The sequence below is a fragment of the Gavia stellata genome, chromosome 15, assembly GCF_030936135.1.
Source record: "Gavia stellata isolate bGavSte3 chromosome 15, bGavSte3.hap2, whole genome shotgun sequence".
Classification (NCBI taxonomy): Eukaryota; Metazoa; Chordata; class Aves; order Gaviiformes; family Gaviidae; genus Gavia; species Gavia stellata.
The window spans coordinates 11,877,366-11,903,536 of NC_082608.1; the positions used below are offsets into that span (position 1 = coordinate 11,877,366).

At 44.3% G+C, this 26,171-nt stretch overlaps 1 protein-coding gene across 1 annotated transcript in view; it reads right to left on the reverse strand.

The window, feature by feature from the left end:
- The window catches only part of SLC7A10 (solute carrier family 7 member 10), a 44,699-nt gene that overhangs the window by 11,324 nt on the left and 7,204 nt on the right, over positions 1-26,171 (reverse strand). Inside the window, exon 2 of the mRNA XM_059825116.1 lies at positions 5,821-6,025. Within this exon, the coding sequence (XP_059681099.1) occupies positions 5,821-6,025 (205 nt within the window). The remainder of the gene's footprint in view (positions 1-5,820; positions 6,026-26,171) is intronic.

The window sequence follows — 26,171 nt, forward strand, 5'->3', positions numbered from 1 at the left end:
TAAATCTGGTACAGCTGGGGGGGAGTGCTGCTCAACGGGTGCTCCTTGGGCTGAGGGGGTGAGTGTCTCTCAGTTCCCATCCTTTACTTTGCCTTGTTGTTTCTGAGAAGTATGGGGTAATCTGGTGCTTCCTTTTTCTTATTAACTACCAGAGAGTTAATTTGGTGAACTGGCATGATGCAAGAGCTGGTTACCTTCCCAAATGGCACTCTTGTTTTTAAAACTGAGGGTTGGTTTTTTTTCCTTTCTCTTTATTTTGCTGTGTGGCTCCTTTTTTTTCCTAATTTGTCATGTTTTCATTGTGGTTCAGAGCAGTTTTCTTCAGTAAGTGCTCTGTGCTATTTGGTGCTGAGGGTGGTGCACCCGGTTTGGGGTAGCCCCGCAGACCCGGCTCGCTGGGCGAGTTAAGCATCCAACAGAGAGGCCTGCTGGGTTCAATCACTGAAGACTAAATATGACTTAAAGCCTGAAATAATAATTTGCTGATAGGGTCAGGATGCTGGTGGTGCTGAGTGAGGTCAAGTTCAGCCCTCGTGGCTCCTGCAGGAGCCCCAGCTGCGTGTGCCCGGCAGCGCCGCAGCTGCGGGGCCGTGGGGTTTGAAGGGCAGAGGCTGCCAGCTCTTCCCCATTGCGTTTAGCTTAACCGGTCCGCTTTGTGTAGACCGAGAACTGTGCTCAGATAAAAATGTTCAGTGGGGAGAATGACTCTGAAAACAGTGTTTCAGGCAAAATTGGCCCTTGCTTCTATGCTGTGGTATAGAGCGCGTTACAGTTGGTATTGGGTAGAATACAGTTTAATGGGAATGTGAATAATTCAATAGATTTCTGACAGTCAATTTGTTTCATGCTGAATTGAAATACATGCAGGACTGATAACACCAATTAAAGTAAATGTGGCATTTTAGCAGAGGGTGACGAAGTTGCACTGTCAAATGGGAAGCTCAAACGAGAGATGACTTTAAAATAAGAAGGAAGCTTGCCTAAGATGTAGGCCCACTTTTATCTTGGTTTTTTTTCCAGGTAAGTTTTAACTAAAGCCTGGTTCTGAGAAAAACGTATCCGTGTTGGTCGCCCAGATCACATTCACGTCCCTGAACCTCTGGCCGTTGGGGCTGGGGCTGCACTGCTGAGCACTTGCCCTGCTCTCGTCGTGCTGTCGGCAGCTGCCGGGGCAGGACGGGCAGCGGAGGCCCAGCCGGCTGGGGGTATTAAACTGCTCGTGGGGAGGTGGCGTTTGCTGCGGCTGGTGGGCAGGAATTAATCCCGATATGATTACCCAACACTGAGTCTTCGAGGAAGTCTTTGCTTTTAAAGCACCACCTTTTATCATCTGTTGTGTAGGAAGAGTTAAGAGTACAATTTTCTTAGCAAAGAACAACTGTTCCAGATCAGCTATAATTAATTAAAGTGACACAGGGCTGAAATTTCCCGCAGACATAACTGAGTTTTAGATGTCCTTGCTATCACGGTGCACACAACTTGACAAATCGAGGCGCAAGCCGAAGGGCTGGGGGTGCGCTTTCTGCCCTGGGCAGCCGTGCAGGGGGAGTGTAACCAGCGCTGGGAGCCCGAAGTCCAGCTTGAAGCAGGGAAATATCATTGTGGCACACCTGGAGTTACTTTGCTTGGATCTTCAAATGGCAAGTGGGGGAATTACTGCTCTGAGGGCTGAGTTGTGGCACTGAGGGGGTGAGGAGCTGAACCTTACCTGATAGGTTTTCACAGTTACTCAGTAATTTACAGCACTACAAGAACCTGGGAAGTTAAATCTTCTCTCCTTTCTGACTAAGTAGCTATCACACCTTTAGAAGCAGGCTCGAGACAGCTGAATGTAGAGAAAAAGGAAGATGTAGCTCTTCTTGTGAGTTTTTTCTCTTTTTTTTTTTTTTTGAGCATTGGAGTTTGCATGGGAAACCTGAGCTCCTACATGTGCTGATGGCAAAAGGGCTGCTAAAATAACCTCCCTACCTGTATTCTGAGCAACCCGTGGTCATGCGTAACGAGTGTCAATAGCTGCTAGCTGGATCGCCTCTGCTGTGTTCTTTGCTGTTGAGTCTGATCCAAAGTCCATTGCAGTTAATGGCTGTCCTCCTATCAATGTGCATTAGATAGTATTTCTAATTAGATTATTTTTCCCCATTTTAGAAGCACACTGGAATAAGTGGCAATCTGTGGTGGGACATGCTGCTTTGGGGAAGGTGTGGCATTCATGTGGAAGTGCCAGTCATCCCTGGACCAAAACTGGATTTGTTGCAGACACCTCTGCATGCTCGTTTCCTCAACTGCAGAAAGAAATGAACAGCGTAATTTGATCTGGAGTCCTAATAGCATCTAGAGGACTCAGTGAAATCTGTTCTCAAACATGTATTTGGGATGTGCCTGTACTCCCTAAAGGATCTCATGTTAGATATAAAGTATCATGGAGTCAAAGCAGTCTGTGAAAATAGAAAATTAGAGTGTACCCTGCTTGTGCATCATTAATGAAAGAAAACAGTTTTAAATAGGTGCTGTAGTACAGATTATCTGATTGTGGGAAAAGCGGAACTGGTTTAAGGAAGTTTGAACATTATTAATATTATCCTACCTTGCTGAAAGAATTACTGCCTTTGGAAACTTTACATTTCTCAATGACAACAAAGGAAAGATAGAAGTATATTTGAAGCGTGTTTTACTTGCAGTTTGGAGTGACACTTATCAAAGCTTTGGGTTAGAGCTCTCTGCTGATTTCAATACTATTTATTTTCAGTAAGGACGTATGTCCGGTCGTCAGTCACTCCTGGTAAAACAGCTAGGTTAGTTGCAATGTTACGGCTGAGCATTCAGAAGAAGTTGTATTTATCAGAAATGCACTAGTGCGCTTTTCATGAAGCTGAATTTATTAATTTTCTTCTGCAAAGATACATATTAAGCCTATTATTTACTATTTTGGGTAATGTTCTTTTCATGACCTGTATAGACATGCACGCCCGTATGCATGTAATACGAGCTGTGCTCAGGCGGCTCCAGCAGCATGGGATGTGACGCGTTCCCGGCATTTAGTGTGCTCATACACAAATGCCATTTAAAACCAAGATGATTTCTAAATGAAGATGAAAGTGGGAAGTCAGCTCTCCGGTACAAGACCAGTGCCCAGTGCGACAGAAGCCCTCCCTCGCCTCTTCCTTCTCCCCTGGCTGGAGCTGCCGGGGCGCGTCCCTGCTGCAGGGCAGTCTCCAGCTGAGTTTTGCCATCGCTGCGGCTTTCAGCAGCTTTTCATGCACTGAAATGTACCTTAGCTGTGCTTGGACTCAGAGCAGAGCTGCTGCTCTGCAGCCAGAGCTTCTGCTAGCTCAGGAGATGCCCTGTCCTGCCTCTCTCTTTTATTCCGTTCACCTTCTGACCTCACACCTAGCAGTGTTACAATTTTTAAGAATTTTTATTTACATAACTAAATATCGATACTGCCAGGCACAGAAACTGGGGTGTGTAGTAGTCTAACGGCTGTTACGATCAAACGGTACTTCTTTGTTCCTTAGACCTCATGCAGGAACACATAATAGAAGGGGAGGATTTGGCGGGGCAGGGACAAGACAACTGAAGTGAAGAGGAAATGTCAGGGCCTGGTGGATATGGCACGTGCTCCTATAATAAACATCTTTGTGGGAATAGACCAAACCATCCAGATTGGCCATTGGGAGAAAATCCTTTGGCAGATGCAGTAGAGCTTTGCGTGCTGAATTCAGTACTCTGCTGCAGAAGGATTAAATCAGAAGAGGAAGTTGAACTTTTGGAGAAGGCAGTGCTGCTTTTCCTCGGGCGAGGCACAGTGCAGGCTCCCGAAGGGCCCCTTTCGGCTCAGAGCCACACGCGTGAGCACTGGCAGGGGAACGGTCTTCCAAAGTAGGCAGCTGAAGGTGCTTGTGAGAGTTCCCTGAAGCTGCAGGCTTGAGGTGGTGGCTCAGCAAAGTGCAGCGCGGTGCCACCCCAGCCTGGCTTTACTGGAAAATATGACTGAGGTCCCCCCCTCCTTTTTACACCAAAACCTACCTGGAGGCTTCTTGCCTAAGGCAACCCTTTGTCGTACTTTTGACATGGTTTATTTTCTTGGGAGAAATGTGAAGTCTCTTTGCAAAGCGAGACGGGAGCACTGCGTCCTTTCAGGTGATGAGGTCGTGGCTTTTTTCATGTTGCTTGTGTGTCGCAAGCCTGGAAACTAAGCAAGCTGCTGCTGCAGCAGAAAGCACCCTGCTCTGGGAGGTGGGAGCATTGCTCTGTCCCCAGGTAAATGCTGGCTGGTGATCAAGGTAGCGATCGATCAACGGGCCTGCAGTTGGTTAGAGCAATTGCACAGCCTGGTGCTTCCTGACACCGTGCAAATTCTCCGAACACTGCACAGGGAGTGAGCCAAGGAACAATTAAAGCCGGGTTTAGTTGTACTTGGTTTCTTATTACTTTCTTTTTCTTCCCTAGAAAGCAAAATTCTTTTGGTTTTGTGAAACTCTGGTAGTTCTGACCTCCCTCACAGCAATATTGCTGGGACGGCACTTCTGACTGCTTGTGCAGTTCTATGCTTTTTCCTTTGTCATGGTCCTTGCTTGCAGACCCTGTTCTTGGGAGAAGGCGATGGGCAAAGCTGCTGACCGGCTGCCGCAGCATCCCGTGGGAGAGGGGGCTTTGCTGTGCAGCTCCTGCCCCCAGTGGGAGAACAAACCTCAGTGAAGATGGGTTGAGATTTTGGTTAACCAAGCAGATGCTGTTGTTACCTCAATCCATGCTGCGATGCCAGTGTAATTTTCTATGCAAGGTAGGACAACGTTCAGAGGAGCAATTCCTCTGACTGAAGAAACACAGACTTTCATGGGAACAAGTATAAGGCAGTGGCTTAAATCTGACAAGCATCAGAAAATGACCGTGTCGCCTAGCACGTTCTCGGAGGCTGGCTGTGCCCGGTGCCTGGGCGGCACTGAGCCGAGGCAGGCACAAGCAAGGGTACAGCCCGTGGGACGGGGTGACAGCCTGCTCGCGTTAACGTCTGTGCCGACTTACTCTAGCTCAGCAGCTAGTTCAACTGTTATGAGCTGGTTTTCCACCTCAAATGAGAAGGAACATTCCTTTCTTTTTTTCCTCCTTCTTCTCTAGTTTGCAGTTATGGTGCTTATTTTTCACAAATAAACCACCAAGACATGTCATGGCCTCTTCATTTATGAATAAGCAAGCTGGCCAGAAAGTTTCAGTGCTTCTTTAGTGAGCTGTGAGTACAGGCTGATGGTTTCTTTATTCTTGTTGAATACACAAAAAAATATACAGTCAAATATAACTGATGACCTCTTCTCACTTGTCCCTTTCTCCCTTAGCCACACTACTACGTTAGTGGCATTTTCAAAGAGAGATCGTTCCCTGAGTTAGCATTTACACCGCTTGTTATTTTGTAGACTTGCAGTAAGCGAAGCAGCGCTGCAAGCAGCTTTGGTTTATGGTGAGTAGCTCCGGCCTGGCTTCCCTGATGTGTGAAGCTCCTCAATACGAAGTACTGATCATTCATGGCTGGCACACAGGAATGTCGCTTGGACACGGCATCGTTTACAGGATCGTTCTTTCCTGTCACGGACTTTATTGAGTCAGAGAGGGAAGTGAACGTGTCTGTCGCCTTCCCTTGGAAGGCACCAGCTGGGGCTCTGCATAGGGGCGATTCGGTATTTCTAATGAGAACAGAAAGAATGATTTTGCAAAAGCATTTTATTGACAAATGTTCCCTGTCTCTTCCAAGTCAGATGTCTTTTCCAAGCAAAATACTTAATATAAATGTGTTTGCAAATTACTTTATAGAGATAGGGTACTTACCCAGCTAACCCACCAAAAATCTCTGTGACGTAGGAATAATCCCCTCCCGATTTGGGGATAGTGACTCCCAGTTCAGCGTAACATAGCGAGCCAAGGGCAGCCACCCCGCCGCCAAGCACCCAAATAATGAGAGCGAGTCCCACCGAGCCGGTGTGCTCCAAAACTCCTTTTGGCGAAATAAAGATCCCAGAACCAATGATGTTACCTGGAAAGGACAAAAGGTTTGCAGTGAGGTAAAAGAAAACAAGAAATGCACTTTTCTTTTTATTTAAAAAAGAAAAGGCAAACGAACCCACAGCGCCCACCCAACCAAACAAGAACCCCCACCAAACCCTCTCTTCCAGATTTTGCTTGATTGTATTTTATCTGATTACACCCTGGGAAAGCGGTGCCGTTTATCAGCAATCAAGGAAGGTAAGCACATGCTCAGCTCCGCTGAAGCCCGGTAGGACTCGGGAGAGCATCCGTGTTTGCAACTAGCGGCTGTGCGGCACAAATTCAGACAGCTCGCATGGCTGTCTGCTGCCACCCGCCATGCCCAAGTATTTCATTGAAAGGAGTTAGAAGCATCTTTGTAGTGAAGGTTTTAATCTCCTCCTGAGAGGAATCTAAACAAGATAAGGCCCATCTTCGGGGGGGTTGGGAAATCAAAAAACCCCATGTAGCATTATCTATAGTGCAGGGGCCAGGAGGGGCTCTTGCTGCCAGGCCAGATCTAAATTGTGCTTGAAAAAGTAACCTTGGAGTCTGAAATACTAGAAATCCATTAATGTTTTATATTTGCAATACCTGTGCTGCTTAGTCATCACCCATAGATTTTTAAAGGTATATTGTGGGGTGGCTGAAATATCAGAAAATGTGGACTTTGTCCTACTAATTTTGTTTGATTAGCGTGTGAGCTGAGGTAGTGCGGGTGTGTAGAAGGCGGGGGCTGGATATCACAGATGCTCTTTGTTTGCATGGGGCCGGGGCATGGTTGTCCTCCCAGGCCTATAGGAACTGCTCTGCAAGAGGTGCTTTGTAGCTGCTCAGGGTCTGGAAGGAGAGATTTGGGGTTTTTTGTCAGGCTTGGCATTTTTTTGAGCAATATTTTTTCCCTGAAGAATGTGAAGACTTTGCTGTCATAGGACTCTGCTGAGTGCTTCCTTCCTTTATGAGTTGGCATTAAAAGTCTCACTGATAGTTAAGTTTCAGCCTATGCTGTTGAACAGCGTTTCTTATCAGTGTAGTAACAAAAAAAAAATGTTGGATACCAGTCGTTAATGAGGTATTGTCATCTAAACCACCTTCTCAGCAGCCTTTTTAAACCTAGGCTTTCTTCCTCCCCTCTGCTTCATAAATGCTTTTCAGCTTGCAATGTACAGCAAGCTTCCTAAACATGTCCAGTTATGCCAAGTTTTCCTGCGTTTGGCTTCAATTCTGTTCTCGCATTTTTAAATCAGCTTCTGGAAGTGTGGCTCATCCAGCCGGTCTGCCCTGGTTGTGCTCATATGCAGCCGTGTGTTCACAGCACATGTGTTGAGGCAGATACTCTATCTGTGGTTTGAAATGAAATTAAGGTAGAAAATAGACAACTCTGGTAACTGGTAAGCAGGTGGTCGCTTCCCGGCAAGAGCGGGAGGGTGGGAGGCTGTGGGGACAGCCGTGCCGCTGCTGAATCCCTGCCGGGTTGCCCAGAGGGTCTTAGGCTTCTTGGAACAATGGGCTGCCTGTGGCTTGAGGGTCTTGCTATTTAATACTTGGGTGAAGCTATTCCCCAAGTATTAAAGTGTTTGTATAGCACTGCAATGGCCATCCAGAGAATCTAAATACAATAATTTATAATGACACCTTCTTGGGATGGGGTGGTAGGACATGTGCTGGGCCTCTTGTGTTTGCTGGCGTGGCAGCTTGTGAAAGGGCACTGCTGCGTACGAGGGCTGTGTCAGGTGTAAAAGCTGGCTTTTCAGTGTTACAGCTGAACCCCGTTAGGAAGTGCCCCCAGGCAGCTCAATCTGCAGTGCAGCAGCTTCAAGTAAGGCTGGCCAAGCACAGCAGTAAGAAATTCTGGTACAGATTAAAGAAACTGATGCAGACCTCCCACAAGTTGCAAAATCAGTTTAAAAAGGCATGACATTGAAAAAACCCCCTTTTTTTTTTTTCAGCTTTTCATTTTAATTTGTAAGCTTTCTGGCTGGCCATGTTCCCCTATGTAAGTCCTTCCATGGGCACAGGCAGGCCAGACTCATTTTTTTAGATGGAAGTTGAGAGTCACAGCTGCCATTTCAGGAATATCAGTGAATATCGCCAAAATTTTGATAATGCCTTTAAAGCAATGTTGTTAAATCTTATATTGTCCCTGAAAGCCATGTGAAAAGAAAAGAAGATTTGCTAGTGTATTGTTAAAGTGCTCAGCAAGCGACTTCTGTAGCTGGCTGGTCTGGCTCTGCGACCGTGCTCAACCTGCTCTTCAGTGCTCTCCCACAGAGGACACATTTTGGAGCATGAGCCACTGGTACCTCTGTACCAGTGACACGGGGGACCCTCCTGCTACATCTGACACCATCCTCTGCAGGTGGGCACAGTGCTGTGCAAAGGCAGAGGCCACCTCGCTGGGTCTCCCTTAAAAAGTGGTGAAATGCCAGGCAGGCGTGGGTTTGTATTTGGAAGGAGCTGCATGTGCAAGGAAACTGATTACAGGTCAACTCAAAGGCTATTTAAAATTCTCCTTTTGGCCTGGGGGACAGCCATGCGAATCCCCTCCCTCCACCCCAAACTGGGGCCCAGGGTGCAGGGATGCCCCTTCGGTGCTGCAGCTCACGTACAGAGAAACGGGAAGGTGTAAGACAGGTGGGAGCACGGGAGAGGGAACAGCCAGCCCTGCCTGCCCGCGCTCTTCCCCCCCTTCCCCTCCGGAGCCGGTGGCCGGGTCAGGCTCAGTGGCTCCCAGTCCAGAGACTGTAGAAATACGATGTGAGGGAGGGGGTTTACTCTGGAGAGGACCCGAACAAGAGAAGAGAAGTCTGCAAATATACAATGTTTGTAAGGAATACATTTTTGTGTGCATGGGCTGTTTTTTTAAGTGTCCATGATGCACAGATAAGATTAAGCCAGAAATAACTGGCTTAAATGTTGATGGGAAGAAATTGAGGGTAGAGCTCAGGAAAATCTTGGCAGTGTTGAGATCTTTAGCCATGGAGGGAGTCCCCAGGGAAGACTGAGGCATCTCCCACATGAGACCTCCTCCTGCAGGTGGGATAGACATCCTCCAGGACCAGAAGCGCTTTCTATGCATTTAAAAAAAAAAAATCAGGTCAGGGATGTAGATGTTATCAAAACTAGATCATACTAGAATAACAGTAAAATTAAATATAAATATCCCTTAGCTGAACTAGCGCAGGGAGCCCTAAGTGCTCCTACAGCACTAATCATGGCAGCTTGTCCTGAAGGAATGGGTTTTGATGCGGATGAGTTGCACAATGTTATTCATAGCGCTAATAGATTTGTTCTGGCCTTCCCTACTGGGAAGCTACACAACTGGAGTGGAGAAATCTTTCAAGAAGATAGATGAGGAGTTAATGTATTGCTAAAGAATACATAATACTTGATAAAATTTATGAGGCTTTTTGGTCATAGCTTCTGCTGGCTGAAGTGCAATGTATTTAAAACAAATAAGACTGGTTGTGCCCTGTTCAGGAACTGTAACAAATCCTGACTTTAAGCTGAAAAAAAAATACCTGCCTTGGGAGTTTAAAAACGGTCTTGACAAAGTCTCTGGCACTGCTGCATGCTGCAGTTGTAACAGTTATACTCGTGCGTACGGAGGAAGGCATTAAGTTATAAAGGATCCTTAAAAATGGTCCGCTACCTGCTAGCATAGATACCTGTGTGTATCTATCTTTCACAGATTGATGTGCCTGAAAATACTGCAATTTTGGGAGGAGCCAGTGGTATTTTGGGGAGCATACTAAATTTAGGACATACTGCTTTTCACCACAATAGATCTGTAGGTTTTAATTGCCTCTTTGGGATGGGACAGTACTCGTTCCTGTTCTGGCAACCCCAGTACTGAACAAACAGGAATTGACCGAAGACAGAATAGCCCATAAATGAGTCCCCTGGCTCCTCTCGCACCGTCTCCTCCTGCTCAGTGCTCTCTTTTAACTTAGCTCAGGTTTGCTGCTATTCTTGGCAGCAAACAGCAGATGCAAATACCCATCCTTCAGCAAGCTCTCGGTGAGAGCTTCCACCCCCCCACTCTGTCACCTTTTCATTGTGTTAGTATGTGGAGAAAGGATAAAACCCAAAGGCAGCGTGGCATCCCCCAAACTGATAACGGACAAGAAATCTAGCAGATCTCCAAGCTGACGTGCAGTGTTACAGTGTGGTGTCTCTGCAGACCGGTGCTGCGTGGGGCTGACGGGGTGACCCCCGGGCGCTGCTGTGGCTTTCACGCTGGCGAGGGGCTGAGAGCTGACCGCGTGCCTGGCTGTCTCTGCCTGCTCAGCGGCTTCGGTGTGATGGGCAGACCTGCTGGCGGGCTGGGAAGGGTGGGGAAGTAGGGAGATAAACGGTGGCAGCGCCGTGGGAAGCAGTGTGATCAGGCCATGCTGTGATGGACCCAGGGAAGAGAGAAACCAGTCCTGGTGAGGTGTAACCGCAGAGATAAGGTGGCGACAGTCGTCCGACACGGCAGTGATAAAGTGCAGTCTCAAAGCATAGACAAAGTCTATAGTGAGTTTTTTAAATGCTTCTGTTTGGTTTTGTCAAAGCTCTGAATCTCTCTGTGCTTTGGGTTTCTGCTGCTAGGAAAGGGCATTGCTCGTCCCCAGCTGCCTGGGCGCTGGGAACCGAGAGGCGCCGGCAGCGGGGCTGTTACTCAAACCCAAACTGCTGTGGGGAGGAGGCACAGTGTGGCTTAGAGCAACGCCCTCCTGTTAGGGCAAGACTGCCAAAGCAGTCGTCCTCGCGTGCGAGTCTGTATTGAGCTGGAAATAGCTAGTACTTTTTTTATTTAAGGATAATGCTTTCTGGGTGCAGCTACCTGAAGGAGCAGGACAAGAAGGAACAGGCAACCTTCTGGATGGTCTTTTCATACAAACATTCACAGGATTTTTTGGTTAAATTAAGTAGTTAATATTTTAAACATCTCATGTACTTCATTCATGAAGTACCTCACAAGGCAAAATTCTCTTCCAACCTTGTTATGGGTTTCCTATTATTTTGCTCTTGCAACACGTGCAAAAGCCGTATCAGCAGGAGTAGAAGTGCTACGCCCCTTCCAACAACAAAATGTTCTTATGGAAACCTGCCATGACTGTGGTAAATGTGCCTGGGAAGTACCTTCGCTTCACTCAGCGTAGGACACGTTTAAAAATAGATATGGTGGAAATGCTGAAATGCTCCAAGAAAATGAGATGTCAGAAAGTGCCTGATGAGAAGCAGAGTTTTCAGGTCTCATGTTCCTTAGCAGAAGTTCTCAGGCCAGAAGACTTGGCAGTAAGGCAGATGCTTTACCTACAAATAGGTATTTCAAAGCAACCCTCAGTCAGCAGGAACTGGAGGGAATTTGGTGAGCAACTCTGCAGCAAGAAAGAAATTGGCTGTGCGGTTCAGGGAGACTCTTGTGACCATGCTCACCATGTCAGGGATAATTTGTTTCAGCTTTTTTTTTTCATGCTGGTACTCCTGATACTCACTGCATTTATTTTTTCTTCTAAGATGTGAATAGATGGAAAAAATTAATTCCTTGTTGTAAAACAGCCACTTTCTCTGCTCCTTCATGGCCTCTACTGGAGTTTCTTGCTACAAAACTACCTCTTTGAACTGAAAGGAAACTAATGCTTGAATTGCATATGTCCATGGCATGAACATATATCTTATACATATAATACAGAACAGGCTGTCTAGAACTATATATCTACAAATTCTTGTTGGTAACACTACAGCCTTAACCCTGCCTGGGAGGTATGAGCCAGTTACTGGAAGTTGTGCGACCAATCCCAACAAATCAGTACTAAGTAATCACAGTAAACAGCACCTCATCTAAAAATGCTAAATTATGAGCTTTCTATGTGAGCGATGGTCTTGCCACCGCCAGCTCAAGCCTAAGGAGGGACTGACGCATTCATGCGGCACAACTGCTTTGGCAAAGTAGATCCATACTTGTGGTGCCGCGTGCCCCAAGCCCACTGCAGATGCTCAATGCGTTATGCCAGCCACAAAAGCGGAGGATAGAGAGAGATGCAGCCATGTGAAACGGGGCAGGTGAAGTATGCTGGGAGGAAGAGCAGGATGGTGAGCCTGAGTTTGTCTCTGTGTGCTGGCCAAAGTCTGTTCCCCTGGCATGTGAAAATGTTTCTGCTAATAATAAAGAAAAAAACCCACCACTCTTTGCTCAGCCCTCTCAAGTTCCTAACCTTAAACAAGCATTGATTTTTCTGCAGGACAGAAGCTGTCCTTGACCCAGCACTGTATTGTGTAGCACCAATGAGCCTTGAAAAGACATCCTGCAAAAATACTGACCTCTGGAATTAAATCCTCTTTCTGCTCCAGTCAGTTGAGAGTTAGTAAAAGAGATGTTTGAGAGCCTTGAACTTGCCAAATTCTGTGAATTTAACTTTTTTTTTGCTTGTTCACAATAACAATGGTCTGTGACAGGGGTGAGGAGAAAGGTAGACCTCACAGCTACACCTGCTTGATGTTAAAAGAAAAGCCTTTTTTGTTCTTAACTTAGAGAAACTGGCCCATAAAATTGCTCAGGAGCTGCTTGTTGGTGTGAAAAGATGAGCCCATCAGGACTGCCAGAGCCAGTGAGACCTTAGGGGATCTGCTCCCGCACTGCTAGTCACTCAGTCCCCCACCCCTGGGGTGCTCCTGCTCAGCTGCACAGCGCGGCTGGAATGTGTTACTTGACTGGAGAGGTGAAAAGACATGGCGACTTCTTTTTTTTTCCTTTTCCTTTTTTTCTCTTTTCCCATTTTTCTAGGATATGGAAATGATTCTCAATATTGTCTGGAAAAAAAAAAAATCATAACACTGAACAAGATCTTAAAAGTGGTATATTTCAGGCTATTTTACTTGCCTTCTGTGTTTTGTAATTTTTTTTTTTAAGGCTTCATGGTTTAAAAAATTTGAAAATTTTCTAAAAAAACTTGAGGATTAAGAAGATGCTTTTTAAACAAAAAGCTGAGGGTCTTGAGCAGCACTTTGTACGCGGTGCTGTAACCTGCTGCTGGGGAGTTGTGTCCGAGAATGGAGCTCAGCCTGTCCCCCGCGAGCTGCACTCACAGCCCGAACGGCTGGGGCGGCTGCGACCCAGCGCGCTTGCTGCTGCTACCAAGCCGGCTGGAGGTCAGAGGAACCCAAGCCAGCTATTGTGACATGGCAGTGAACTGGGTGTGTTGCAGCTTGAGGTTTTGGGGGCTTATTGGGGTGGGATAACACTATGGTGCATGAAACAGCTGAAATTAATTGCTCCTTGGTGGATATCACTAGTGGACTAGGAAAGCATGTTAATGCTTTCAGTGGTGTCCTGTGATTTTTTTTTTTTCTTTTTTTTTTTTTAGATAGTATCAGTCCTAGCACATGGAGGGAGTCTTTCCCATATTTGACAGTAACTGATTTCTGGGCACCGTGTTACATGCTACTGCTGCAATGCCACACAGAAGGACATGAAAGACTGACTGCCTATAGTTTGGAAGCTAGTTCAGTCTCTGCTATCAGCCACACTCCATCTCCACTACCTTAGTGTAAGTGGGTCCCACATCAGGTTTTTTGCCAAACAGAATCCCACCCCCCCCCCCCCCCCATCCTTCCCAGTTTCCACTCCTTTATCTGGTTACGTTTGGGATCTTTTGTTTGCAATTTTGACATGAAGACCTGGCCCTGAGATGGGTTTCCCAGACCAGTCTCTCACATATACAGCGTGCAAAGCTAAACCATTCAAGAACCATGGTACTGCCTTGAAAATTAGGGCATGGGGCTTTACTGAAAAAGCCAGTGTTTTCAGTTCACCCCTGGCTTTTGAACTGTAAGAGTGCATTTGGGGTCAGGTTTTGATGTTTTTCAATGTAGCTATGGGAATTGAAGCTCATTTCTTAAACAAAAGCTGAATTCTCATTAAAACACTTCAAGGACTGCATTTTGAAGGAACACACTAAATATTACTGTGCTTGTGAGAAAATAAAGGGACCTAGTAATACTTTGCGTATTCACTTAGCATGCAAAGTCCTTAAGGCATCTTTTATTTACCTGCAGCACACAATCCATGCGGACTGTAAAAATAATGGATCTTGCAGCCTGTTGAAAGTATTCAGCAGTTCTTTAGGAATGGCCTTACTGATTGTATTTAGAGACCATATTTCTAATAAAATGAAGCAATTTCCTGTGTGGTTAGCGATGAAAAATATCACTCATGCCTTTTTTTACTGCTTATGCATTTCATTAAAGATCTATGTTATACATCTGAAATTCTGAATGGCTCTGTAATATGGACTAGAAATTTGTCTAGGCAGCTCTTTCCCCTAGAAAGTGAAATGTTAACAACAAAGAAATTCTGGATTTTTTTTTGGTGCCATAGTCAGGTAAATAACTTTGTGACTAGTTGTTCGGTGAAGGATTACAGTGGGCAATATTCCTGAAAAACTGTGTACGGTTCATGAGCATAAATCCTGCCAGACTCCTGCTTTCCTCGAGTGCTGTTTATTGTCCTCCAAAGCTCAAGGCAGGTCACCCAGCACTCGGTGGCACGTTGCCGGTAACGACATGGGGAGGATGCGATGTTCAAAGGCAGCCTCTGGCAGGTAGCGTTGTCAGAGGGAAAGCCTGCACTACCCGGGTGTCTCGCTTCTTCAGCGTCATTGTGGACGTGCGTCCCATGTTTATCAAATCACAGTAGGAATTAGGAAGACAGTGGCCAAACAGTAGTCAGCATCACCCAGGATTATATCCCCAACTGTATATTGGGTGTTTCATTGCTACAGTTGTAACAGATGGTCTGGATACGTGTCTGCATATCTCAGCTATGAAGGGCAAGTCCAGCATCCTTTCTCAGTACCAAAGTGGGGAATGTAAGCCATTATTTGTCACTTTTTTTATGAAGCTGTAGAAAAATGAGATTTTTTTTTTAATTAAATGTTTGAGACCAGCCTGGTTTCAGTTACAGCTTTCTTTTGATATATTGGTTTATTGCATCCTCAAAAGTAGATAGAGACAGTTTTCACCAATAGCTGTGTATAGAAGAATAATCAAAAGTCTACCCATCCTCTCAGGACTCCCACATCTACGTAGATCTTGTTCAGGCCAACAGGATGACAGTCTGTGTCATTGCTTAAAAGAGCTCTGTTATAAACAAGTGCTGAAGCTTTGCATCCTGCCTGGGGGTTAATAAATAAGTATTTGAGTATGAAATATTGTAAAGATTTGAGATTACCGTTTAACAACAACAAGAAAAGCTTAGTCAAAAGGAATCATGCTTTACAAATTGTTTAAATCCAAGTTAAATATGAAGTGGATTATGCCAATAATGACGATGATGTAACTCATCATAGATATTTATTTACATTTTTATTTAGCAGAAAATTGCTAAACTAAGGAGCCTCCCAGTCCAGCTAATTGTCAGTTACTAATTGGCTCTCAGGAGTTAAGCACTCTTAACTGAGGACATTGGTGACGGGTTTGGATTGTCACTGCCTGTTTGTGAACTCAGGGCATGACACACCTACAAAACCAGCCAAGAAGTAACATGCGTAGCTCCTAGTTTTGGTGCTAATGGGAAACCTTGTGGCAGCACAGGCAATCCCACCGGCTCTATCTATTTCCAGTAAATAAACTTGCCACGCTCTGCCCTGGCCGACCTCGAGCTTTGCCCTGACCCACACCCCGGCAGTGCTGGGAGCGTGACGGCTGCCGTGCACTGAAGCAGTGCCGTGGCACTTAACGGGATGGATGGGCACAAGATGCGGCTCGGCCTTTGCCCTGCTCCTCTCCAGCTTATTAACAGAAGTGTAGCATTTAATACAAGAGATTATAAATGCCCTCCCATTAAAATACAAAGGGTAAATGAAGTTCTGAATCAACAGTCAGGCCTAAAAAATTACTAGGCTATAGGGACTCTGCTGAATTAAAACCAGCAAACACTCCAACTGCATTTTCTTAACTTCTAGTCAAGCATGAATTTAGACTATGTGGCAGTGTGTTAGGTATTTCATGTAATGGCCTTGAATTTCTTTGCTTTTAAATAGCATTCAGAAAACTCTTAATGAAGAATGGATGAAGAATGAAAGAATCTATAGAGCTTGGCAGTAAAATAATAGCCATTTAACTTTGTATGCGAGTAAAAAATGTAACTACTGTACCAGTGGAAAATGAATTATGGCTCCTCTGCTAATATGCTTGCAAAAGAAAAACTGAAAAAGGGCTATAAAAATAATAGTGATAATGTAATGTCTACAGGGATTGGTATTTAACAAAATTAAATGATCTTAAAATCTGACTTCGGTTCAAACATTTATGTTAAAATTCCTAGCAAGTAAGAACATGACCAGTCATTACAAACTGTAATTCCAGCATTCCAAGTGGATTTTACTGGGTTAAGAATTTATAATCTGATTATGCTACACCCAATTTTAAAGATTTTAAAAATTAGTCTACATAACATACTGACAAAGGTGTTTTCTTCAACTTGTCATAGATTTATAAAGAAGATATTTATCTTTTGAGCTCTAAAATACAGGTGTAGTCCGTGAGGACCTGAAGAAGCAGGTTTTTCTAACAATGGAGGTGTGGTTAGAACAGAAAACTGAGTAAAGGAAAGTAAATATTTCAGGTATAACTTCACTAATAACAGAGGGTGCGATAGTCTGTTTCAGTCCTAGGGTTAGATTTTACTATTGCTGAAGATACTATGGAGATTTGCCAATCATTTTAATACTTGAAATGTAGTATCTCTATATTAAAATGAGCTGCAGCACCCTCACAAGGATGCTTGCAACTCATAGCGTTGCCTTTCGCCGACGGGAATATTTAATAGGCCAGGCTCAGTTTCCTGCAAAACTGTTTCACGTAAGGAAAAAAGTCCTTTAATGAATGTAAAACCTGAAGGAAAGGTGGTCAGCTTTCCCACCCCTCCGCTTTTCTCCGGAAAGCGGGGTGCAGCGGTGCGGGCGCACCCGCCCTGCCCCTGCCCTCTGCAGCCCTGGCCGGCCCCGCCGCGGGACCGAGCTCACAAAGGGCAGGAGAAAGGCGACATCGAGCAGTGCCATCAGTAGGGAAAGACGAGGGACTGGAAAGCGTCTTTTACCTGGATAGCTTGGGGAGCTGCAGTGAGGATGGAATACCATTCTTAACCTGAATTTTCGGGAACATTATTGTGCCCGTCACACTTCTGGTTTGCTGTTTTCCCCAGTGTTCCTCTAATCAACCTGTTTGCAAGACGATTGCGTGTATCTTTCCCCTCGGAGAGAGGAACCTCTGTTTTCCTGTCTTTGATGCTTTAAAAAACAGAAGACTGATTAAATTGCAAAGAGAACTGATGAGCAGGAATAGCAAGTGGATACTGCTTGTACATGAAGGCTGCACTGTGGTGATTTTGGGGGTGTGTTAGGCAGCACTGTTGCAATTAGGTGAAAAATTCACAGTCTAGAGGAGAGAAATCACACCTGTGAGAACTGCTAACCTCCCAGGACCTTTAATATATCTGGGGCCATTTGAAAAGTTCTTTAAAAGTAGTGAGCTGCACATTTGGCTCTGACTTAAGGTGTGTAAACTGTTTAATAACGACTAATAGTTTGGAATGACTTACCACCAGCAGTGGAAAGCAGCTTTGGAGAAAAGCAGCAGTTGCAAAACCTGCAAGGTGCATTCATGGGACTGCAGTACTTTGCTGTTCAGCTGAAGCCTGCTGCTTGCCATACGAGGCTGACCAAGCTGAGACCACTAGTAGCCCAACCCCTGCCAAGATTCCCAGTAGCTTAAAACCAGAGAGATGTGGCGATTTAAAACTTCCACCTTTCTGAAAGGGGATGCTCTTTTATCTCCTCTTTGTAAAACTAGTGATAATCTGTCAATTGCTGTTCTTCTACAGAAGAAGGCTAACCAAGAGAAACTTCATCAAGCAAGCTTTTAAGCCTCTGTTTTGATAACATGATTGTCACAAAATAATCTGCTGCTTGAATAACTTTCAAAGATCACATTGGCAGGTGCTGACTGTACTTCTAGGAAGGCACATCTTTACTGTAAATGACCTCACTGCAAAAGATATGATGTGGGATATTATCACTATAGTACTTAAGAGTCAAACGCAAGTGCTCCCTTAACTGAAAACAGCACTGGAAACTGATGCCATTCTCTGGCGTGCAAGCATTATGCTCTCCTGAGTACACATGTGAGCATACACTGTGTATGATAGATTAATTTACAAATCTGTGTGTTCAAAATTGCAGGGCCCAGTTTAGCACCTGGAAGGAGACATGGTTGTCCCCATCAGTCAATGCTTGTCCCCACCTGCATAATGCCTCCCTGTGCTGGAAACCAAACATTTAGATGATGTGTGCAGAGGACAGACCTGTGCTAAGGTAGATAAATGGTGAGGAGATGCCGGGGATCAGGTCTCTTAGGAGCATGTAAAATAATAAAGTAGAAGACAGATGTCTGCTAGTGCACGGTTTTATTTGAGTAACGCTGCTGCAATGTGTTTATATCAAAGGAGAAGTTAAAGCCTGTATGATAGGATTTTTGTTGTTCTAAATTGAGAACTTCTTTTATTCTGCTAATCCTTTCAGCGGCTGCAGGCTCTGTCTGCTCTTTTCAGGCGCACAGTCCACTGCTTTATTTCCTGCTCCTCTGTTCCGACTCTTGTACTTGGTCTGATTTCTCCACTTCCTTAACTTCTGACTTGTTCTCCTCTTCTCTTGCCAGTGTTGGGATATGTGGGCTGCATTTCATTACCACGGAGAGCAAACCTCAGCCTCCTGTGTCCTTCTCTACATGCTGCAACGATAAGGCAGAAATACTGGGAAAAGCCCTCTCCTTGGGACTAGGTGGCACTTTCCTTGGGGTATTCTCAAAGGGGTAACACTGAGCGACCTCCAGCACGCTGCTGTGCTGAAAGAAGCCTGTGCAGTAGTAGGGCTGTGTGTCCAGGTGGGGATTACTACCAGCAACCTTTGCTGAGCTTCATATTGCACCTTCCTTTACTGCCTTCTTCCCTGGCACTGGGGACCTTGAGTAGAGTTTATGGCAGGGCAGTGCTGCCAGGTGAAGATGAGGGGCCCCGACAGAGAGCTGCAGAGCTGTCCTTCTTGGTGGGTCCCACTGCATGGCCACTGGCAGCAGTGCAGGGGGCTGTGGGGAACAGGGGCTGAAACTATCCCCTTGACTGTGGGACTTCAGCATATAAAGGAGCTACTGCGACCCTTGAAGCCAAGCACTCCTGTAGCATTAGAGAAGGCTTTGACCCTTCCACTAGTTGCCAAAGAGAAACTGAATGCTAAATCTACACTGAGGCTCTAAGAGGGATGCAGATGAAACCCCTCTAATGTTCCTAAAATCTGTGGGTTGCCCTGGTAGGAATGTGCAGCACTGCACACTGCTCTCTCTATAAATAGTGCAGCTTTATGCTGTATTAGCCCTTGTTATCTGTCTGACATCTGTTTTCTGTACTCTCTGGACCTCAATATGCTCCTGACTTGTTTTACCTGCAAATGGCAGAAATGTCATTAAATCCCCTGATGTAGAAATGGGCAGTTCCTAATGCCCTGCCCTGCATGCAGGCTGGAGGAGGTGGGGGGTCTTCTCTAGGGCACCGTGTGACTGACTACTACCAGATAAATCCTGATTTTAAGGAAAGCAACTGATAGTGGAGCAAGGTCCCCACGTAGCGGCTTAAGAAGCAGATGCCAGCCCATGCAGCTGACTTAATGTTTGCCCCTTGGCTGAGAAATCCTGCAAGTGACAGCTGCGCCTCTGGGACGGCTCTCATGGTGCTCTCTCCACCTGCAACGATTTTCAGTATTTATCAAGAAGAAAAGCAATTACAAAGTGCTGCTCTAAAACTCCCCGACTGAGCTTTAATAACAGCCAAGGAGTTCAGCTGTGTTGGGGTGTGCTGTGAGTCAGACAAGGACAGTATGACAGATACAGCTTTTTGCTAGCCCAGACTCTTCAGCCCTCCTCATGCCAATGGCAGCGACCCTCTCACCATTTTTAAGCATAATTTGTTTCAGGGAAAATGCTGTGTAGGTTGGTTTTTTTTTTCTCTCCCCCTAGCTCTAGTCGTCTTGCTCATTGTGACTGAGCATGGTAAACAGATTACTCGAACAGTCTGGAAAATTTAGCAGCAACTGCTGCCCAGCAGGAAAGCCTTTTCCTGTTCACTCCTGAAAGCTGTCAGTCCCCATGGAAGTATCATCATTTGCCTAATTAGAAAGATGCAATAAAATGGTTGTATAAAATTTCAAAAGTCACACAGTACACTAATACAAGTTCACAGAAGGATCTTTATTGTTAGATGAGTCTAGGCTCTAGCGTTGAAACCAGCCTGGAAGCTGGCACCATCTCCCTGACCCCCACCCTGCTCCCCAGCCACTGTGGCACCTCCCTGCTTACCTCGCTCAGCATCACTCTGCAGCTTTTTGCTGGGAAAAATGTTCCTCCTTTAATACAAGTACATTCAGCAAAGTGAACGCTGCAAATTAAAACTTCATCTCTGTAGGCACTGAGGCCCTTTCAACCCTCAGCCTTGGCTACCGAGAACCCACACGTGAGCTGTGTTTGCCCCAGGGCTCCACAGCAGCGAAGGGACACAGGGGGACTCACGGGACAGCATTACAGGAATGAGCAGGTATGGAGAAAAGACACAGCTTGAAGGGATTTGCTCAACTGTGAATAAGGCAAAACTTAATTACTACTCTCGCCCCTGGTCTTCTCTCAAATTATTGGGTTTTATGCATCCTGCTCTGACCCCGCAAAGATGAGCCCTGCAAAAGCGGGCTCAGACTCAGGCCAGTCAGTCAATTTTTTGACCGCGCTTATGTAGCTTCTGCAAACCTGTGACAACATTATAACCTGGGATCCATTAAAAAGAGCATCTCTAAACAAGACATCCCTTGACCCTTAATCTTTGAAGGGGTATCACAGGAATTTAAGCATGTTAAACTTTAAGGTAAAACTTAGTCTTCAATATTGTCCTGAACAGTAAAGGAATTAAATGCTGACAAGTGCCTTCCTGAATTGAAATTCCAGGCAATACATATTTAAAAAAAAGCAATATGAAAATAGCAGTAACAAGCCATCCAAATACACCAACGGTTGTGTTATAGCTCAGGTTACATTATTGGGAAGAAAACTTGATTAAGAATCCCCTATAAGCTCTATTGCCAGTGCCTGGGATCTTACACAAAGCTTCTTTTGGATGCAGATATAAACAAGACATGAGCTCTTTAGCAAAGCTTGCTGCTCTTGCAGGTTTCACAGCTCCTTGATCGGAAATCATTCAGGCTCTCAAGTTTACGTTCTTCTGGTTGTAAATCTGTGTTAGCAAATTCTGCTGTAGTTAGTTTTACCTCTATCAGCATGGTATCATTACATGTCTACATGGCTTTGTCTCCATTTTAGCAAAGAATACAAAGATATGCTCATGTTTCACAATGGTCAATGAACTGAGGTGGAATTTAAAACCAAAAAAGGGTATTTATGTTTCCTGGGTTATGCATCACTATTGCACAATGATACTTGATTTAAAGCTCGCACCTAATTTTAAGTGCACTTTAATAACTATCTCAACCTGAGTTTAAATGAGATTTACAAATACTTATCAGCTTAGTATACGCTTATACAGGCATCACTTACAATGCCGTGTTGCTGTCCTCATGTATTTAGAAATTGGTGCTTACTTGAATCTTGACTTTACTTATTTTTAAATAATACATTTAGATAATTTTACCAACAAGAACTAGAAACTTCTTGATTTGCAAAAGAAATGTCAGCTTTTCTTGAAGCTGTTAAATATCTGTGATCTGGGAATTTAAGGAGAATGCCAGACCTGTTGTAGTATGATCTCACGAGTTAGCAATATTACTACGTAATTTTCTTTTATGCATATGAATCCTGTATTAGCAAATACCGCATTAAGTATCCTCAGAATTAGTAGATTTCATGTTGCTTACTGATGTTGATTTGAGTTTGTCTAAGCAGTTGACCAGCTGTATAAAAATTTCATCCAAAAAATATCACTCCTTCCCCCCAGATGGAAAAACTTGTTTACAGAATGTTTTGAGTAGACAGAAACATGGAATTAAATTAGTTTACATTAATTAAATTACAGATTAACACAGACCTGAACACCCCTGCCATTGGAATGTGTAGGACCGTGGTTAAGATACACTTTCTGTTCTAGCTCTGCCACAGATCGGAGATGTTTGACTTGGTTTAGGTAACTAGGAAAGAAGAAAAACAAGACAATAGGCCTGTGCCTGAAGTAGGTTCTTTATACATAAAACTTTACAGAAGTTTTGTCATTGGTTTGGTTTTTTTTCAGTTCTGGTGCTTCTGAGCAGCTAAATCTCAGCTGAGAAGTCCTCGGACTATCTCAGAAGGCCAATGTAGGGATTTCAATAGATGGTGTTTTCAGAGCCCTGTCTTTAGGCAAGTCCTATGAGTTGGTGGCTGGAAGTGAATTTGCTCCTCTTGGCCTTTGAGTGCCTCTTTCCCTGTCTCTGAAATCAAGACGACGATCCCTACCCGCTGCAAAGGACAGCTGGGCTGCCTGAGCAGCTCCTGTGCCCTGACCATGTTTTGTCAACGACAAGCGTTTTTATTATCACATTTGTGGTAAAAGGAGTGTGCGAGACTGGTCCCCTATAACGAGAACAGATTGCACTTGTCCCCATCGCTCTCCACTGTGCTGTGCAACCTGAACACAGTACAGTCCATTCACACCCAACTTCCCTGTGGTACGACTGCCAGCCTCACTCTGTTAGGTGGGTAATAACGGACTAATGTGCTTCAGACCTTGCTGCTTTAACTTAATTTAGGGACTATGAGGCAGTGAAGTTCTCGGTTCTTGTTCACCTCAGTAGGATTTTAGGGACTCAGGACCTGTTAAGAAAAGGGTCTTTAATATTCCGTCAGGAGCCCGAGCGCACAAAGGGGAGCTATTCCTTCTGTATGCACTCGTAATATGTACAGGATTTGTGTAACTTTTGTAATAGGCCGCTTAAATCTCAACGCGTTGCTAGGGAATTGGCTGTGTCCACAACCAACAAACATGTAGATGTTGTGTCCTACTGGTCTCTGGCACAGTTTACCATAAGAAATGGCTTTATTGCAGCAGTACAAAAAAGTAATTCGTCAGCTTTTATTTAATTACAAATATTTTAATTCTGTCATACAAATAGAAATCCCTTCCAAGCTGAAGGCTAGGCATGTGAGGACACCACCCAGAATCAAATACTTCTTTCCCTTATTCTTTAAAACATTGATTCAGCTATTTTTTAATTTACTTGAGTCTAAGTACAGTGTTGGGAAGCTTAACAAGCTTGGATACTTTCTGCTCTCTTGTACTAACTAATGCTATTATTATTTTCAAGACACTTGTAAAAAGAGCTGCTTATTTATGTTTCCAAAGTCTATGGCTTTTCAGGTTTTCAGACTGCATTTAAGAGTATCAGAAATGATGAAACTTTTGTGTTTATGGAGTCCTAGAATGCTGTTTCTGAAACGGTTTTATCTCCCTTTCATGGACATCAGAACTGTTTGCATTGTTTTAAATTAGTATAAACCAAGGCTTGAAACACCAACTACCAAAGAAATAAGTCTGCTATCAAAACAGGACAAAATCTGGGCAGAGAAAAAAAAAAGTCATGGGGAAATAGAAATGAAATATAGTCTGAGATGACCTCCCTAAAAATAAGCCAGCAAACCCTGTTCAAGTAAGCTCTCAGGAGAGCTGCTAAAGAACCTTGAAATAATCCAGAGAAGGAACTCAACCCCTCATTTTCATTCTTCCCAGTTCATTCCTTGCAACTCCCTAAGAAAAACTGATCCCTTGGGTGTTTTGTACAAAAGGATGAATTTTTGTGATAGAAAAGCACACAGCTTAAAGCTGTAAGTCCTCATATTCCTTGGCAGTTGCTATCTTCAGGTTTACGGAGAAACAGATACTGATCCTTTCCAAGGCATGGGTTGGCAGGGAGGCAAGGAACACTCTTCTGGATTCATCAACCTTCCTCGTGCAGCCTGAGCAGGAGCAGCCTCACAGCACAAGACGGGACTATTAAAAATCCAACATATATGACACGTGCTAATAGTTTTTTCTCCTTGTCTCATGGTGGTCGCCCAACGTAACAGCAAAAAGATGGAAGACACTTAGGAACTGTAAGAGACTAGCCAAATAACGATGCTTTTTCTTGTCAGACCTGTAACTTATTACGTCATGCACATGTATTCAAGTGCAATGACCTTTTTGCAAAACTGCTTAAGTTAGAGAGGGCGTTTCAGTATTCAGAGCTCAACTTCTGTCCTCCACTGTCTGAATGCATCTCTATACTTAAAGAGAGCAACTTCTTCTAGCCTGACTGCCCATCCCTGTGTGATTATCTGACTCAGAGTTAATTTAGCGTAATTAACACGTCTGTGAGTTATCCAGTGTCACAGGTGAACTAGAGGTTTTGTGATGGGCAGCCTTGCGACATTCATTGCCATAGATCATAGAATATTGAGGATTTTAGTTCTCTGACCCAGTATTCAATAGAATGAGATTCTTCCTTAACTTGATTTTTCCTGGTGTTTGTGACTCTAAATAACGCCCTTATATTGTTCAAACATAATTTTTGTGGTACATTATATTAAGATGTTTGGCCTGATCTAGATTATGCACTCCATGTAACTGATGAAGGAGCTGTTGCTTTTCACAGCAGAAAAACTGCCACTCATCCAGATCACTGACCTATTTCTTGGAGTCAGAAGTAACCTTTCTGAAGTCTTAGTGATTTTTAATGCTATGTTTTAAACTATTGATCTTGAAGCCCCATGTCTGAAGTGTGATTACAACAGTATTTAAGGATCAGATAAAAATTTTTAACTTTATTTTCAGATGCAGAAAGATTTTATTTTTCTGTATGCTTTGGTACTATTCTAAAGAAAGTGTTAAATGAATCGGAGCAATTCAGCCATGGGGGTTACTCTGTTACTCAATGATATGGAAATTCCTCAGGCTTAAACATCACCAGTATATTCCTCTCCACCTTTCTTTCTCTGAGATCCAGTGGAATTTGTCTCTATTGTCTGAAAGAGATGATGAACCATGTCCAGGAACAAGAATTTAATCGGCTCACCCTAACACTAGACTGGGGCATTCATTAGCCTGAAATCAGAAAAACAGAATCTACAAGTTTCTGAAGATGGGAACAATTTGTAGACAACCACTCCTCTAACCTTGCTTTTCAGCCCTGACTTACAGAGGCCAGTGCCAGAAGAACTCATCAGGAGAATAAACTAATACTGCATAAAGAGATTTTGTGGAGGCTGGCATGTGAAGAAATGTATTTACCATTACATATGGCTTTCCTGTGCAGGAGAACAGGGCTTGCATATTCTCTATGCTTTCTCAGTTCACAGAGAGGGATACAGGCATTTAAAAAGGAATTAGGATGCCGAGATGCTCAGTCCATGCTGGATTGCTGGCTCCCTGCTCTTTGCTGTGGAACAGCTGCTAAAGAACTCTTTGGGAGACTTCTGGGTTTTTCAGGACCAGCAGAAAAAAACAACACTGTTCAGATGTCTTATATTTGGGGCACTTTGGTACTGACAAATGCCTTCTCATTTTATCATGCTGCAATCACGATGACAAAAAAGTGTGGCAGCTAGTAGAAACTCCCCCCACGGCCCAACAAAAAACGGGGTCTTGAAAGGAAAAGTTTGGCACACAAAAAGCTCCAAACACAAAAAAGCTAAACCTCTACCAAACCATTTCTGCTTGTTGTGAGCCTGCCAAAGCAGAACAGACTTTCTCAACAGAAAAGGCTACATTATGCTAGAAGGAAATGAGCTGCAAGGCACAGGAAAAGGGAACACGAGTGGAGATTTATGGCACCGCTGAAAGCAGGCACTGTACTGCCAGATCAGGAGTAAGACACTACACCAAAGGATGCTACCTTTGTTTTCTCATCTATCAAGGAAGAAGGAGACTTTCTGTTGCAGGGTATCTAAACTACTGACATCCATTCCAGAAAGCCCATTGCTTCAGCCTTCTGAGTCATTGCATCCCAATCAGAATTTTCTAGTTTTTTTAGAAGGTAAGAAGGAAAAAAAACACAACTAACAAAACCCACACAAACTAAAACCACCCAAACCACACCTACCAGTCAATGAAT